The sequence below is a fragment of the Fringilla coelebs genome (genome assembly GCF_963513975.1).
Source record: "Fringilla coelebs genome assembly, chromosome: Z".
Classification (NCBI taxonomy): domain Eukaryota; kingdom Metazoa; phylum Chordata; class Aves; order Passeriformes; family Fringillidae; genus Fringilla; species Fringilla coelebs.
Genome location: NC_140031.1, coordinates 57,772,572 through 57,791,021, shown reverse-complemented (window position 1 = coordinate 57,791,021; position 18,450 = coordinate 57,772,572). Strand labels below are relative to the sequence as shown.

At 39.9% G+C, this 18,450-nt stretch overlaps 1 protein-coding gene across 1 annotated transcript in view; it reads left to right on the top strand.

Annotated features, from left to right (window-relative positions):
* Nucleotides 1-18,450, top strand: part of SVEP1 (sushi, von Willebrand factor type A, EGF and pentraxin domain containing 1) — a gene marked incomplete at its 5' end in the record, with an annotated part of 117,384 nt that overhangs the window by 31,933 nt on the left and 67,001 nt on the right. Inside the window, 4 exons of the mRNA XM_084225053.1 lie at nt 6,230-6,388; nt 6,634-6,813; nt 11,757-11,936; nt 16,192-16,389. Of these exons, the coding sequence (XP_084081179.1) occupies nt 6,230-6,388; nt 6,634-6,813; nt 11,757-11,936; nt 16,192-16,389 (717 nt within the window). The remainder of the gene's footprint in view (nt 1-6,229; nt 6,389-6,633; nt 6,814-11,756; nt 11,937-16,191; nt 16,390-18,450) is intronic.

Genomic DNA, 18,450 nt, shown 5'->3' with positions numbered 1-18,450 from the left:
CAAGCTTAAAGATCTTTATGTGCTGGTGCAGTAAGATATACTTCAGAGGCCATGATGGTCTGTAATCCTACTGGCCCAAGCTGAGAAGGACTCATAAGATGGTTGCAGCAAAAACCAAGAGATGTCACTGTAAAATACATGGAGATGGCAGAGGTCTGGGGAGTTCCATGCAGCTGTGGCCTCCCACATGTTACTCACGTTCTTCCATTGTCGAGGTCACTCACACTTTTAAGTGTGCAGCAGCAGCAGAAGGGATTTTGGAGGCAGGAGGCAGTTTGAGCAACACTGTGTGCTGGTACTGCAGGACGTCCCAAGAAGTCTTTGACTGCTTGGTGTGGAATGGGATCTCCATTTCTTACATAACACCATGGCTTGTCATTGTAAAGTGCATTTTATTTGGCAGGCTGTTGTCAAAAGAAATTCATACTAGCCCCTTGTTCCTACTGCTGCTTCTAAGCAAGGGAGTGCTTGGCCCTTAGATGAATCTGATCATGCAGTACTTTGTCATGTTGAGAGACTCAGATGTGAAAGTAGAAAGATGTAGCATGATACTGTACTGTAATTTATCCATATATCCATAATTATTAAAGTTTTAATTCCCAATTAGTAAAATAAATAAGTTTTATAGTCAGATCTACTCGTGGTGGCAAATCTAATACATGTCTATTTGCAAATACAGCTACCAGAGCACTTTTTTCACACACAGGAAGGTTCCAGTGACAGCTACTTTTTTTTCTTTCCACTGTTGCCAATGCATAGCAATAATGGGTGAAGTAAAGGAGTGGAAGGGAGAACCCACAGCTTCAGACTGCAGTTCTCCAAGGCCATAAATGTGACTTAATTTGAGGTTTTGGTTGTGGATCTGCCACATAACTTCCAAAAAATTACTGAAAACACAAGGAATCAATCATATGTCAGATCTAGGATCCACACAACTAAAAATCTTCATGTCCAGTGTCTGGAGATTCTGTAATCTATGGATTCCATAATTTTTAGCGAGCGCCAGGAAACCAAGTAAGAACAGGTATTCATGGTATACTTTGATTCTGGGGCAGATGTGTTGAGTACCTATCCATGCAATCAATGTCAAAAAAAAAAATTACAGTATCGTAAACATGACTTGATTAAATGGCAAACTAGGGTTTCTTTCCTCATTGAAGATATTAGGAAGCTGAGTTATAAAGACTCTTGGAGATTTGCATTAAGGTGTCATTTCATTTAGGCTTTATGCTTTTGAGGAAAAAATGAGAATTATAGACTACAGTCATCAGAGTAGCTGTATATCAATAGAACTCAGGGTGATGCAGAAGAGAACAGAATATTGCCTAGCTGATTCCTGCCATGTCCCACAAAAGATAAATCCTTAATCAGATCCTTCATTAGCATAAAGTGTGGAAAAAATGGCTCATGCCAGGGATTACTCAGTAAAGGTAGTTAGCGGAAGAAATTATGCATTGAAGGAAAATACAAAATCCCTCAAATTAATCTTTGAAATACGTGGAGTTTGAGTCTCCTCTTTCTTAACACTGGGATAATTGAAGAATAATTCCATTTCAGTGATTTAGAGCACTAGACTAGTTGGAGAGGAAATGGAGTTTGCCTGCTCTCCAAGGATTTTGAAAGTTTTACATTTTTAAGGCAGAAATGTTTATTCTTAAAATTTGTACTTGTACATTTAGAGGAAGAATTGTGATCCCGTGCCACAGGGTAGACAAACCCTTTGTCCTATGATCTCTAGCTGTTTAAGTCCAGACTGGAGTCTTTATGCCATCGTGGTAGTTCCGTGCTAGTTGACTTAGCTTTGCTGATGGCTTTAGTATTTGCACTTTTAAAAAAGCCAAACTGCATAATACATATGAATTGTTTGGTGAATCTCTGAAATAAACCTTTGTTTTTGTTGTCACTTTTACAATATTGAATTCTTGTGTGAAGATTAAAATGTCAGTTATTTCATAATTGTAGGAAGGCAGAATAAAATTCCTACTGAATTTAGAAGTCCGTTCTTTAATTTTTCAGCAGTTTTTTCTAACATTCCATGCTCACTGTTTATCTTCAAAAACATCTTGACATATAGGTGTGCTGTCAGTATGGTTAGTTGACTGAAATATTTTTATGTCTGCCCTGTGGGTCTTTGTTTCCAGCAAACCCCTGTCATATTCCTTTTCTGGTGATTTCTTTTCTGTGTGCAAATTAAGTATAAGTAAGAAAGCGCATTCTGTTGGTGGCCCAACATGTCATCAACCCCAGTAATGTTCAAAAACATGCTTGATTTTCTTACAATTTTTCGGTCAGTTATATGCCCTAGGAGAACATATTTGGGGAGGAAAAGGCACAAAGCGTGCTGAAGTAACCATCTATTACTTCATTATCATTTCTGGTCAAAAATTTAGTGCACTTTCCTTAGTATAGGCTATAGAGTATGCATGTGAATTGTTGGTGAATATCTACCATTTTATGAAAGCAGGTTGTTGATGACAACTTCAATATGAGCCATCTTTGTGTGCTTGGGGGAAATTGGGCCTTGCGCTTGTTTGAGTTCACACACTAATCCCTGCTTCCAGATATCCTCCAACAAAGAGGTAATCCTCTGGTGTAGCTCAGTGTTCACTATTCTGGTCTCAAGAGGAGAATTACATTAAACAAAAAGCGTTTCCTTGCTCCTCCCCTTGCTTCTGGGCAGACAAAAATATATATAGAAATTCACATCTTTTGTTGCAGGAATCATGCTTGCAATGTGCATATGAGTTTCCTCTCTCTTGAAAGGCTGATACTGTTAAAATTGTTTTCCCATTTTTAAATTCTTGCTGCTTTTTGTTATTTTTGATAGTGCTAAATTGTTGCTTATTTACATTGGGGTTATTGACACACTGTTTTGGGGCTTTTTACACCCTGACATTGCTGGAAAGAGAAACCAAACCTTGAAAAAAAATTTAATTCTTTTTGCAGATTAGAACCAAAGAATATGATCTTTCCTTTTAGTCAGTTTTTTGCTGGTACTGAGTTGAACTGCGTTCAAGTGACTAGAATGAAATTTGGCCCTGCTTGATCCTAGAAGATTCCTGACTGTATGATCAGTCATGGATTGAGCCACATGTGCTTCTCAGATGTGTTTGTCCCTTAAGCTCTGGCTTAGCTCTGAATCCATCGCTGAGTGTCGGCTTGGGCCATGCTGCAGTGCTGGCTGGGATGGGTCTGCAGTCTAGCTGGGTCAAATGTGGACAGTCTAGAGCAGATAGCCAGGGCTCTTCTCATCCACAGCTGATTTTGGATGGTTTTAACGTGAGCTGTGGCCAGGCTCACCTCTGTGACTGTTATGGAAATGATGGAAATACACTGTGTGCTTATGCTCTATTCTTAAATCATCTCTTTGACATCTCAGGATAGGCTGTGTGATCTCACACACTTGGAAATGTCTCTGTAAGCCAGTGCTTTCAGGCAAAGATTCTGAATGAAACTTGTGTGGAGTTTCATAGTTTGAATATGTCTAGGGCATATGTGGGATCAATGAACAGAGATTCAGACTTGAAGAAAATTCCACATAAAATTCCAAGTTAGGATATAGTTCAACTTCCTGTAAAGGCAGTGATAAGCATTTGAAGCATACAAAAAGAACGAGGACATTTGGGAAAACATGTTTTTCGCAGTAGAGACATTAATAACCATCTTAACAGTGTTATTTACCTCCTGCTGCTTGACTGGAAAGAGCAAATTGTAAGTGTGATTTCAGAATTAATAATTTTCTTCAAAGCCAGACTGACTCAAAGCTCTAAGCAAATTACTGGGTTTATTGTTTAAAATGCTCACATCATAGAATGGGTGATTACTTCTATTCCATAGTTCTCAAAACAGAAAGAGAAAATTGCTACTGGTTTGTTTGGGATTTTGGGTTTTTTTTGGTTGGGTTTTTTTTTTTTGGTTTGTTTTTTTGGTTGTTTTGTTTTGTTTTGTTTTCGGTGAAGTTGAAAGGAAGACAGAAATTAGGTTGAGGGTTGTTGGCTTGTGGGGTGGGGGGGTGGGGTTTGGAATGAAACACCTAGTTTAGCTGTCATTTTATATGCCATACATGGAAAAGAAGAAGCTAATTTATTTCAACTGGCATATGGAGGGCATCTCTGTCACAGAGCAGGTCCCCTGTGATGCTTAATTTTCACTCTTTCCTGTGTCCTCTTGGATGCACTTCATCACTTTGTGCTGGATACAGTTTTAAAAAGGATGCACAGAGACCTTCACAAAGTGCCAGATGGAAATATTTCAGAGATTTCAGAGCAATGCCTCTGATACTCTGTTCATCTAAAGCAGGAGAGAATATTTTAGAGACATGTGATGTCCAAGAGGGGAATTTCTGCACATAACAAAGGATAGAAGCAGAAGTCCAAAAAGATTGTCTTGGATGGGAAGAACAGGTGAATTATATGAAAGGGACTTTTTTCCCCAGTACTTTTGTGAAAATCCCAGAACAAAAATTTAAAAATCCCATCTCTAAATCTAATTGGATTTTTCTGCCCTATTTCATTCCTGAATTGCTTTGTTTTGTATTTATATCTCTTACTGAATAGGCATTGTCATAGTCTCTTTAAAAGTGTGCTTAAAATACAAATTCATGAATCAAATTTCAGCACCCAAAATTGCCTCTTAAGTAGAAGCCACTTAGTTGCTTTCTTCACAAAAAAAGCACGCAAACTTTTTTAAAAAACCAACAAAAGTATTTTCTCTGGAAGCTATCCAAAAAATCATCCTCCTTCTGCAAAGTGCCACCTGTTCATATTGGCTGATTTTTTTGGGGGGTGTATATTCCATAAAACTTGGATGATGAAAGGCAATTCTCTCATGACAGGTGAGGGAAAAGGAGAATGGATTTTCTTTTGCCTTTGTTTTTTGGTTTGCTTTTTTTTCCAGTTGCCTAAAAAGCAAAAGGTTTTCATTAGTGAGACAAGAAGCAGAGTGTCTTTGCATCCAAGTCTCAGAATAGACCAAGTTGGTCTTATAGCTACCAAAGAGGAGGTTGATGCTGCCAGAATATCTGAACTCCAGGAAGTACAGCTCTGTAGGAGAGACCAGTTCCACAAGCAAGGCACACCTACCTGTGTAAGGAGGGAGTCACTTGAGCCTGTTTATGGCTGTACAGTTCTTCATACCATTCAGGGCTACCTCAAATGGTACCAATTGGCTGAGGGGAGAATGAGAGAGCCTGACCTGCAGTCTGGAGGAGAAAATGTGGCCATTTTGTTGACAATTAAGTTAATGGAGTGAGAGCCTTTTGGCTGGGTTTCAGTGTTCCTATTGCATAACCTTCTCAGAATATTTCCTGAACTTTTCATTAGCAGTTACATTTTTCAGAACAAGTGTCTGTGCGTTCTATTTCAAGTGGTAATCTGGTCAATCAAAATTTCACTCCAGCAGCAGTTGCTATATTGTCCTCTTGATTAGTCACTCCCCTAATTCACATGTCTTATGAAAGAAACACAAATAATTACGGTGATTTCCTGAAGACTAGAATTCAAGGCAGAGAACAGTAAGGCTCAGAGCTATCAAGACCATCTGAAGTTCTCTGGTGAGAGGTGCCTTTTTCCTGTGCATTTTTCCTGCCTTAGAAGGCATCACCTGAATGTTTTTAAAGCTGGTGTGTGTAGGTGCACAGAATTAAAAATATGAAATGCAATAAAAATGAGTGCAAAGGCTTGAAGCAGTAGTTGCTTTGATTAACTCCTTCATTGCTTGTGCCTCTCACATTTTAGCACATCTACTATATAGATCGCATATATCATATGACCATAATGTGTAAATCAAAGGCAGGGGCTTTTGCTGGCTTGTATTAGCTTTTAACTTAGAATCTGTATGTATTAAACATCTTGTAGTTTTGAATGGCAAGGATTAAGTCTGAGCTAATTTTTTATACTTGTGAATCAAGAATGTCTTCAAAAGGTCTGCACAGGTTTTGTCAGTGAAAATCTGATGTGTCTTCTGGGACTGGGTTTCTTTTCAAGATGATTAATCATGGACTTTATGCCAGTCCCCAGACAGTCACTAATAGACAACTCCACCAGGTCTGGTCGGCATTAGTTCAAACCTGTTAAGAAGTCTGCAGTACTTTAAGTGGGGAATGCTCCTGCCCTAAGTGATGCTGAATATATAAATGAAAATGCAGAAGGAGTAAAGCAACACACCTGAAAAAATATGCTAGGTGAATGGTGAATGTCCTAAATTCCTTTCTGTTTTCTTTTGCTGAAAGCATGTCCACCAGGAACATACAAGCCTGAAGGTTCACCAGGTGGAATCAGCACTTGTATCTCATGTCCTGATGAGAATCACACTTCTCCACCAGGAAGTACCTCCCTTGAGGATTGCACATGCCAGGAGGGTTATCGTGCTGTAGGACAAACCTGTGAAGGTAAGTGTTTCCATCCACAAACAGAATACCCCTGGAATGCACCATGCAGTGCTGGGACAATTTTTTAATGTGGTTTTGTACTGTGAGGGACATGTCAAATTGCATGCAAGATTTTCTCTGTCATTCCAAACCAGCAAAAATGCCAAGGTGCTAGCTGAGTTAGAAATTCTAAAAGATTGTTTTCCTTCAGGGGCCTATTGCACTCCAGCTAGTAACCACTTTGTTGTGGCTGTTTAATTATTTAGTTGTTCACTGCCCTGAACTGAAGCCCCCTGAAAATGGTCACTTTGTCCAGAATGTCTGCAACAATTACTTTAATGCTGCCTGTGGAATCCGATGCAAGACAGGATTTGATCTCGTTGGAAGCAGCATCCGGCTTTGTCAACCGAATGGGCAGTGGTCTGGATCAGAGGCTACATGCAGAGGTATGTGTTTGAAAAGCATTTTCTCTGTTGTTCATTCTTAGCCGTGGCTTTCTTCACTCATTACATGGTCAGTTGTGCAGACCTGATCCTGTTAGCCTGTTTGAAAGAAAGTTCCAAAGGTTGGCTGCCACCCCAATCACTGTGTTTCCTTCCTTTATGAAATGGAAGAAGGACTTCTACAACAGAAAAAGCAGAGCAAGACTGACTAGATGGATAGTCTTTTGCAAGTGAATATAAAGACTCCTTCCTTAAACCTCTCTTCACCTCTGTCTACCTAATTTCTATGAATTTCTGTATCTACACTATAAATCCAGTCAAGCTACCAAGTGTTTAAATATGTAACAAGACCTTGCCACCTGGCTGTTTTAGATCATCCACTACATTCTCAGCATAGAGGGTTGTTGGTGTTGGGAGACATTAGCCTTGGAGTAATTCTATTTTGCTTTCTTTCAGTGTCTTCTTACCAAAAATAGGAAAGCCTGGGACTTAAGCAGGGTCTTCAGAAGTCTTTTGAGTGGAATTTCAATAGGGAATGACTGGTAATACCTAGATTTTCACTATAAAAGAATGTCAGCCTGAAATAAGGTGTGAAACGGAGGAGACATAAGAAAGAGCATCCTGAAAAAAATATTTCTGGATTTTCTGATAGAAACAGAGTTTTGTTTTGTGACAACAAAACTGCCTGAAGTTGGGTTTTTGATGATTTAGGATGAAAACTGCAATCCCATGCATGTATATCTGCCTGGTATGTCTCCCAAGGAGAGAATGAAAAAAAAAATAATAAACCAGGTAGAAGCCTTTATCTCCTCAACAGCCACAAGATGTAGTTCAGCATGTTTAATTTGACTTGAATGCCCTTGACATTAGTGTGCTGCACTGGAAGCTAGTAAATAAAAAGCCATCAGCTCATTCAGTAACTCTTGTCCTGGCTTTGTGTTCAGGGAAAAAGGCAGGACTGATCTTTGGCAGAATTAGCACTTTATGACAGTACAGCAAACACTACAGCCCTGAAAGAAACAGCAGCTTATGGTTCTGGAAGGAGAAATCTGAGCTGTCCATTCCCTCAGGACATTCTTTGTATAGCAGTTTACTTCAGCTTAGATTTATAGAAACTTTTTTCAAATAATCCCAGAAATCTTAGGTTTCCTTTTTCGCTTCCAGTGACAAGTGGAGAAGGTTTCAATAGAAAATTAATTGCTGGCCATTACTATGAGGGTATGTTGAGTAGCAAGACTTGGAGCTGTGGACTTTGCAGCAGGCAAAACTGCATGCTGCTTCAGGCAGAGTGGGACACTGGGAAAGAGCACCCTCTGTTAAAGCTTCTGTTGCACAGGCTCCCTTTGTGCAAAAAATCTGGGAAAAGCTGCAGTCAGCCACAAAGAAGGGATCCTTTATCTTCTCTGTCATGGAGAAGTGGAAGATTCTAGTACTTGAAAATCTTGCTGGAGCATTTAAAGGATGCCTGTTTGGGGTGTGATCTTTCTTTAACAGGGAATTTGGAAGGTGAGGGAAAAGTCTGCATTGAGAGACTGTCTTGATATTGAGCTAATATCCTTTGAAGCGTTGGAAGGATATATTTTGGCTTGGCTTTGTTTGTGCTGTTGTCCATCATCCTGAAGACTTCCAATTAAAAAAAAAATTTAAAAATCCCACTGTTACATATGCTGGATCTGCTAGTCTTGATTCACTCAGACTATGAAAGGGAGCAAGATCAAAGGCATGGTTTATAGCTGTCTTGTTAATCCCAAGAGTATTTTATCACATAAATTAGGAAGAGGAGAGGGAAGGAAAATCCCTTTCCACTGCTTTGGATTTTGACATTAAATACTCCTCAGTTCGTTTGCTAGCTAAAATCTGCAGTGCCATTAGAAAGTGATTAATGCAGTCACATGTCATGCAATTAACAGTGACCCAGGAAAAAAAAAAAAAAAACCTGCAAACCCCATATTTAATCCAGAAAAAAATTATTAGGAGAAACCCTAGCGCAAGCAGAATATACTGTTATTGTTGTTGCTATTTTCACTGGCTTTTTGGAAATGTTTCTTGATCATGGAAAATATGTTACTGATAAAAGGATGTGCTGGTATTTAATGCTTGGAACCATGACTGAGGTAGCATGGGCCCAGGTACAGGTTTCTGTCAGAGCCATGCTGAGACACTGAGTAAGCATGAACATTGAAACACTTGAGGAGGCAAGAGCTGTGTAGTCCTTGCAGAAGAAATGGCTAGATCTCAGGTAGTGAAGGGGCTGCCTTCTTTTAGGCACATGAACATTGACATGAGCCTCTTCACCCTCTTAATTCATTCAGGCTTCCTAAGTAGTAGAGTTTGGTAGAATTTGCTTCTTTTTACTGCAAATTGGGTATTTCTACATCTGTAGAAACCTTTAAAGAGCAAGCTTACTTTCTTGTGGATAATGCATTTGAGATTCATCTGTAAATATGTTTTTCTTACTCCCCCTACTAGAGTTAAAATACAGCATATTATGAAGCTGTTCTGAAGCTCAGAGTCCCTCACAAAATGAGCATTTCAAGATTGTTTTTCAATACACTTCCTAAAGAATGCCTGTGCATATGCAAGCACAGAAGTAGTAATACCTTCATAGAGTAAATGTGAGACAGTAGACATATTAGGTATGGCATCTGTATTAGGTACATCTGTATTAGGTACATCTGTATGGCTTCTTTGCCTTCTTTCTTATCCCTTGTACATAGGTTTTGCTACTTTTTCTCCACTTAGGCGCCACCATAGCTGTTAAAAAAAAAAAAGACATTATTTTACATGTGTTGTTTGTAGCTTTCAGAGGTTGTGTAGTTAGTGGCAATTACAGAGCTGGCTTGCATTTGAAGCAGCATTCAGCCTGCATGCCCATTAACTAGTTTGAGGTGTCTAGTGGTGTCCACTTGTGTGCAGAGTAAGCAATTAATGGAGAAAGGAGAGGTTGCCACATTGGTCTCCCTTTGAGTGCATTTGTAGAGGAGATCGTGTTTTGCCTCCTACCTGGCAGTAGCAAGATTAGGTTAATTGGCAAAATCAGCTTCCCATATCACAGCAGAGAAGCAGCTCTCTGAAACCACCCATCACCAGAGGCTGCCCTCCTGCCAGCAAAGGAAACAGAAGCTGTGGAGAACAATCAAATGAGAACAGAGTTCCTCTTGTGAGGAAGGGATGAGAGCATGGGAGAGCCGCCCCTGGTTAGCCTGGAGAAAGCCTGAGAGGGGATCCTCTCAATATACATAGGTATCTGAAGAGGAGGGAGACAGGCTCTTCTTGGTGCTCCCAAGCAATAGAACAAGAGGCAATGGTCAGAAACTGGTGCACAGAAAGTTCCACCTGAGTATAAGAAAGAACCTCTTTACAGTGAGAGTGACTTGAGCACTGGAACAGGCCACCCAGAGAGGCTGTGGAGTCTTCCTCAGCTGAGATACTCAAAGGTGTCTGGACACAACCCTGTACAATGTGCTCTAGGATGACCAATGTAGAGCAGAGAGGTTGGACTAGAAATGCTCCAGTGGCCCCTTCAAACCATAGCCATTCTGTGATTCTGTGGGTTTCAGGAACTGCAGTCTTGGTTTTATTTTTGAGCATCACACCATTTGCCCTTATTTGTTTTTATCCCTCTTTTGAACACACTGGACTGTATCTGCCAACTTCAGCTGAGGTCAGTTTTTAATCAGAGTTTTCTGCTCATGTTGGGAAGCCAGTAGCTGGTTATTGGTGTATCATCATCATCACCACATGCTCATGAACAGACAGTAGGTGTGTATAGCTTAGCTCCTTGAGGGACCCAAAGGCCACGTAGTGTGTATGTAGTTCAGAGTTTTGTCTGGAGGGGATCAAGGACACAAATGCTGGAGCATGACCTCCTAGCTGAAAAGGAACTGCACTGAAAAGGCAGTACAAAGGAAATAGGTCCTACTATAAACTTTTGGGTTATGACATTGAAACAAAGAACATAAACCCAGGTCGTACCATTGCTATGTTTTTCTTACTGTGATTATTTGTATCTTCTGGGATCATTCTTAATTACAGAGTAGCTTTGTGGTGAATTGGGAGCATCAGGATTCAGTAATAAAGCCATAAGACAATCTGATGATCACTCATCACTTCCCTGCTTCCCTTTCTGCATACACATCCTGCACAGGACTGCCTTCCCCTTGAAATCACACTGCTTTCAGTGTTTGCAAGATATTACAGGGGAAAGGCCTCTGTGCTAAGCAGCAGCCAGGACTGTCTCCATGCCTGACCCCTGAAAGGTTCTCTTTTGTATCAGCAACAACCTGATTTGTTCCTTTTCATCTGTCATGGACCTGGTAACCAAGCCATATAAATGGCTTGTATTCCTTCCTCCTCTCTCTCTCTCCTCTAGCATGCTGAGCATCTTTTCTTCTGATTTGCTGAGGCCTTCACATATCTATATTCTGTGAATACAGTCCAGAGTGCCTGAGAAAATTCCTGAGTACTGGGACACTGTCATTCAACCTGTTCACAAGCTCTTAGCCTGTTCTCTGGTGTGTACTCAGCCCATACCAGCCTGCCCGTTCAAAATCCCCCAAAAGTTCTCAGATGTTGTTGGAGACTAGAAATTCCCAAGAACACACACCTTTTCACAGGTTGCCATTTGCCTGCAGGCATTACCAGCTCAGGTTGCACACTTGGTGCCAGATGCACAGTTTGTTAGTTTGAACTTATGTCAATACTTAGGTGAACTTGGAAGTGTGTGTCCAACCTCATTCATTCTATGTAGGAGTGTTTCAGGAAGGGGAAGGCATCAAGCCTTTGAAAAAATCTACTCTGTACTAGCTCTATGCCCTAAATTCATACAAACTACTCTAACTCATGTACAAGACAGTGTCTCTCCTACCTCTGAAAACTGGGCAAAGCAGTGTAACTCTGCTGATACTCAGTGCTGAGAGTGAACTGGTGTTTTTTCCCCTTTGCAGTTCGAACATGTCCCAGACTTCGGTCTCCTCAAAATGGACACATCAACTGTTCAACAGCTGATATTTCCTACAAGACAGTATGTTTTGTGACCTGCAATGAGGGCTATGAAATTGAAGGAAACAGCAAACTCACCTGCCAGGGAACCTCTCAGTGGGATTCAAAGGAGCCAAAGTGTGTAGGTAGGTACCTGATCTAACTCTGTGTTAGAATGCAGCCTTTCCTGACATCTTGTCACAGGTGAGAAATCCTTCATATTTTAATAACTGGTGAAGCTAAGACATGAATGAGAATTTGTCAATGGATGTTTTATACATGTCTTAGAAGTTGGGGAAGGGCAAAGGAATTTGTAAATGGAGAAAGTGGACAGGTTATCATTTAAATACAGCAGGACAACTGATTACTGAAAGGCTGTTGTATCTCATTAGTGTCAGACACTATCTCACAGTTTCAAGAAACATAGAAGCAGTAGGTCTAGGGATTAAATATGAACAACCAGCAGTTTAAGTTACCATCATAAAACAAAAGTTGATATGCAGGCAAGGACTAGCTTATGTTAGCCAGGCGCCATGAGTGCTGACTAAAGGTGCAGCAGTTGTCACTTTTGCTGGACTCACAGCAAGGAAATGAGATTTTACACAAGTTAGGAGACAAGTACCTCTGAGTAAGGATCCAGAGGTCACACCAGCTGTGCGGGGATTGGTAGGTATGTATTGTATTCCAAAATTAAAGGACCATATATTTCAGAGCTATCTGTGTAGGACTAGTGACAGGTATTGAATTAACTTTGGAAAGGAGATGAAATACAGTTGAAACACTTCCAAGTATAGACTGAAAGGTGGAGGGGGGGGGGCTGGAAAGGCGAAAATCTAAAGTCCACCAATACAGAAGTTGATCCAGTGCTGACTAAAGTCAGGGTGAAGTATATGTCTCCTGGATCCAGTAAATGCAGTGCCAGTAGGGTGACTTCACTTGAAACTCTGGCTGTTTCTTTACTGTTTTATTGCAGTCTTAAAAATGTGGACTTTATGAGAGACAAGCATAAATTTCTAACTGTAAGTACATTCTCTGAAATTATGAAAATAATCCCCAAGAAATAATTTAACAAGACAGTTTGCTAAGAGATCCTAATCTTTCTTCTGTTAAAATCAGTGGAAAAACTTCAATTAACTTCAAACGGAAGGGACCCTGAAATCCAGTTGGGATATTACAATTAGAAGATTAACCATATTCATCAGTTGAATTCATCCTTCCTAGCTTAGCATTTTGATTAATAAAATCCAGCTCTACTCTCTATCAGAAGATTTCTTCACACCGTGCAATTTTGCCTCCATTCCTGGATTACCCGTGGCAATATCTTGTGTTTTGCTGAGTCTGAAAAATTTAGTGAGAAAGTTACCTTTGATTGTCAGAAAGGAAAGAGTGTTAGCTAGGAAGCATCTCTGCTCCTTCTTGTGACTGGTGTTCAGAACAAGCTTGCTGAAATTCTGGTTCAATATACGTGTGTGGAGTTTTATTCAGGGAGAGGTGTAAATCAGAACACTGATGTTGTATCCTCCTCTTGAAAGTTGAAGCTACCCTTTGTACCCATTTTCTGAATGATCATCATTGTCATGGAGGTATTGTCTGTTAATTTTTAGTCCAAATAGCTCCTAACTATTATTTACAGTCTGCTATATAAAAGGTAGTGGAAATCCTGCTGTATTTAGGCATGCGCAATTGAAAATTTATTAATTTCTTATCCTTCTGTTAGAAAACTAAAATGGAGTTGTCTGTTACCTTGAAACAGATTTCTTGGACCTCAGGGTATCCTTCTAGCTGGTTTTCTGAATGCTTTTGGGTTTGATTGCTCATCAGTGCAAAGTTTGCCATATTTGCAACTTAGCTTGCTGAGATTGCACCACAGCCATGTGTAACCAAGACTGACACAGTTCCATAACATTTCCTGGATTGTTTACAGTCACTACTGTGGGGTCTATTGTCATGCATCTCTTTCCAAGAGACTGGAAGGTAATGCAAGTTTGGATATTACACAAGTTTAAAATTTTTTTATCTTTTTTATTAAACATATTGTTAGCAATGAGCTACTTCTGAGGAGGCTACATGTATTTTATAGGTGTCTGACAAACAAGATATCTGCTAAAACAGGGAAGCTTGGTCATTTGTCCAGTTTGGGGAGAAAAAAAAACAAAATTGGGAAAGCTCCATAGTCATGTTCCTGTGTTTCCTACCCAATGGCAAAAGTTTAATATCAATCACTTTAAAATAAATAAATTTTGCAAGATGCTTTTCTCCTTTCTTTGTTTGAGGTTTAGTGAAGTGAAAATACAAAAGACATCCAGGCTGTTGATGCCATCTAGCGTTGAAAGAATTGCTTGTTCATGCTCCTGATTGCAGCTGGCCTGTTTTTTTCCTGAAGCAGTCTTGGCAAAGGGATTGAAGGAAGGAGGCATGATTTGCTTTGTAATTTTCTTATTTGCCAAGTTCCTTTTGATGTTGAGAATTACAATACAATGCTGTGTTTCATCACAGGGGCAGGTGAAAGGAGGTTCTTGTGTCTCCTTAGAAATACTCCTCTGTTAATTCCCTATCAATATGACTAATGTCATGGATGTTGCTCTACCCTTAATGAATTCCAGACTTTTGGATCAGCTTGATCAAGTTCTGGAGCTGAGCACAGATAAAAAATCTAAACAACACTATTACAGTTGTTTTTCCTGATAAAAACCTTTCTTGCTTAAAAGAAATTTCATTTTGCTAGATATACCAAATTTTATTCTGACTTTTGTCAGACATTTCAGGATTGTGCTGTAGTTGGATTTTTCTGCTATAGCTGGATGTGTTTCAAGCAAGAGGCCCAGCTGTTTTGGCTTCCCAGAGAGCTGCAACTTTCTCTGCTTTTCATGCTTACATGTTTCAGTTTCTCTACTTGTTCCCAGAGTAATATGCATTTTAATGCTTTTAGCTTCCCTCTACAAATACTGTTTTTAAAATTTGTTCTCTTTTTGCTATTTGTCAGTTACCTTCATGTGGTGAGCAACCAAAACTTAGGGTTTAGGGTTTTTTTCCCCAATGGAGTTGTTCACCTTGCAGAGCCAGCAGCATCTGCCTGAACTATAAAAATGGGTTAGAAGTGTTTGTGACTTGTGCGTCCTATTGAAATGAAGTGCAGTTGTTAATCACTTGGGGTTTTAAGTATTTCAGCTTTGAAGGTTTGAATTTCACAAAATACACAGAATGCTTAGAATCTTTACATTTTTTTCAGTCATAAAACCAGTTTTCAGTTACTTGCTATGTGTTTTGGGAAAGGAGAGGAGAGAAAGGGAATGTGAAGTATTTTGAATGTCAGTCACTTTTGTGTCATTAAACCACTGCTATGAGCTCAGCAGAACTTGCCCTCTGTGTAGCTGGGTTGGGTTGGTTTTTGTGTTCTTTTGGTGTAAAAACCTGATTTCTACACTGACAAGTTGTAAAGAGTTACAAGTCTTCTCATTGGCTCTGAATAAGGGAGCATTTTACTTGTGTGTTTGCCTATTAACTGTTGTAAGAAACAGTACTGAAAGTGTGCAAACTACATTCATGAGATACTCCTTATTGCCCCTTTGTTAATGTCTCCATATTTGAAAGAAAAATAACATTCCTGAAAACATCAGGTTAAGAATGAAACAAAGCTTTTGTGAACCTGTTTAAACACATCATGGCTTTTGCTGTGGTGAAAACTGTCTTCAGGATTTGTAATGAACCCTATTAATAGAATCGTTCAAAACTTCCTTTAAAACCTTTAAGCAACCATCAACTCTCCCTGATTTTACAGAGCTCAGCTGCTTCCTATGGTCACCCTGAGTCTTTCCAGCTGTCTTGAACACAGACAGGACCAAGTCCAATTTAATTTGGTTTGGAATGCAGTAAGCAAAATCATGTGTCATATCTGTAGCCTATAAAAATTCATGGCAGAGTATCCTTCTCCCTTTCTTATTTCGAGATAGAGTATAGGAGATGTAGAAAGCTACAGATACCTCTTCAATTCCCTCTCTCCTGCTATGGTCTAGTTTTCACAGAAGCAAGGAAATGCAACTGCAAAGCAGCCATGAAAGATGAAGCTGTAAGGAAAAGAAGAAGAAATTTAAAAAAAGGCAAATCTGTAGAGTGAGATATAGTGGATCTGCATGAAAATTATCACATTTAGGTTTCAGTGAATAGCATGAGCAGAAACAGAACTGATAAACTGGCTGCTGTTTACTTCAGTCATAACTGAAAGTCAAGTAGCAAAGTTTCATCAGGTTGTAATGTTTTGGTGCACTCATACCCCTACAGACTCTTGAATAGATTGTCTATTTTGTGTTCCCACTAATTTTCCATATGACTTTATTTGCAGGTTTTTTGAATGCATACTTTGTGTGTGTCAGTTATAAGTCCTGTTCTACTGCTGTCTTGCAGAAAAGCGTTGTCCCATCCTCCAGAAACCAGCAGGTGTGACAGTTCTCCCTCCCAGATGTGGGCTGGAGCCTGCCATTTCTGGGACTGTGTGCCAGCTGAGCTGTCCCCAAGGATTCATCTTGTCTGGAGCTAGAGAAGAAATAAGGTGCATTTCATTTGGGAGATGGAGTGCAAACATCCAGGAGGCTCTGTGTAAAGGTAGAGCACAAAATCATGTCTGTGTATACATGAGTGCAGAATGGAAGGGAAGCACACAGCAAATAACTGAGTGAGGACAGGCTTGGAGGGGGGGAAGCACAACTTGCACAGTGTGTAAGAAGTATTGCCTGTACCTTTACAGCTTGCCTGTCAGATTTACTTGTAGTTTGTAATAAAAATGTGGAGTTCAGAGATCCCTTGAGTGTGATCTTGTAGTGCTCATCATCAAGTTTCTCTCCTAGGCTCCATCTCTCATTTGTTAGAAAGTTGCCTGAGGTAAATTTGAATTTCAAAGTAGAGGTGAAAGCTCATAGCTTAAAGATATTCAAAGTGGAACCCACACTTCTAATAAAATAATAATGGTAATACTATCACTACTGTTTTAGCACAAGTCTATGTAAGCCCTGTAAAGGCTGTGTAAGGCCTGGCTGATAGACAGACTATAGAGAAAAGTTCATTTGAGTTGTCTTTGAGTGGCTACAGCTGTTGACATGCCCCAAGCAACAATGCCCAAGAGTTAAGGCCAGAATTCACTAACACCAAGTGTACTGGCTGACACAGAGTGTAAAGCTGGGCAGGAGAAGGTGGCAGGCATTTCAGTGTGGTTCTGCCATATTTACCCACCTCTTCTAGAAGGGGTTTGTTTGATGGGTTGTTTACACGGGCATAACTGAACTGGAAAGGGTCTGGCTTTGGATTATAGTAGGATAAAAACAGGAGTTTCTCTGGGAATATGCTCTTCACCTCTTCCTGAACTGTTGTGCTCCGAGAATTATTTCTTTCCCCCCAGACTGGGGCCCTTGCCAGCCCCTGGGTGCTGGATCGGTGCAGAAAACAGTTACGGCAGTCGTCATGCCAGGACGCTGCAGAAACTGAGCCTTTTTTTCCTCTCTACAGGCCAGGAGGATTTTGTCTCTCTCTTTAAACATACTGTTTCCCATTTTGCGATGTACCACATTGTTTTTCTGAATCTCTTGTGTAAACCTGGGCCAAACCACAGTTTTTAATATTTGATGGGATCCCAGCACAAGCTGAAGTGTTTAGATGAAGATAAAACAGCATGGCTTGGGTTCAAGCTTTTAGATATTACCAGTGCATAAACCCCTAATGTAGAAGGCACTGAGAAACTCTGAAGCTTATTCTTTTTGAATAAAAATGAACAGTTGTATTTCAATTGCTTTCATTCTTGTTTTTGTCTTTCTCTGTTTTGCTGCCAACATATTTGGCCAGTTCAAAAGAGCCGTTTTCTTTCTGACTTATTTATTATTACCCTTTTTAGAGAATTTCACTTTCAAGTGGAATTTGCCCCAGCCTGAAGGCTGTGGTCAAGGGAGTGTGAACCATAAGTGGTAGTTATTTATAAGAGTGCATTTCTAATGAAATTTTCATTTGAATGAGTTCAAAGGAAGGCAAAATCCCATGTATTTATTGCTTTGCATTCTTAATTATGTAATTTAATTGCCCAAGTTATGTTTTTACTGGAACTATTTCATAATAAAAATGTAAGTGATATCAGTTCTGAGTTGTTTTAAAGCCTCCTGGGCATAGATGAGTTCAGAGCCAAATGTATCCATGTCTTATGATTCTAGAGACCATTTATCAAGCACTACAGCAATAAAATAACCTGACCACAAATGTTTTGGGGGGCCCTGTGCCAGGGAACTGAAGAAGTACCTCAAGTTTGTCAGAGAAACCTGAGGTGTAGATGTTGGTGGTGGTGTTACCCATATTGTACCGCCAGTCCTCTGGAACCATCTGGCATTGTCACACGTCACAAGACTCCATTTGTCATACCTCTTAACAGGAGTTTATTAAGGAACATTTCCAGCAACTGCTGTCTGAATTCTTGACACTGTCACTTTTAAGTCAGTTCCACAGCATGCTCCTGAGAATTTGAGTCACTGTTGTCTTGTTTGTAATATCTATATCATGTCACAACTACTTTCAGGTTTTTTTAGTCACTGACTATCAGAAACAAGTGTTTTCATCTGTGTGTGTCCTGTGTCTGGGCAGGGAAAGGAAAAGGATGACGAAGGAAGGGATGGGTAATAAAAGAAACAA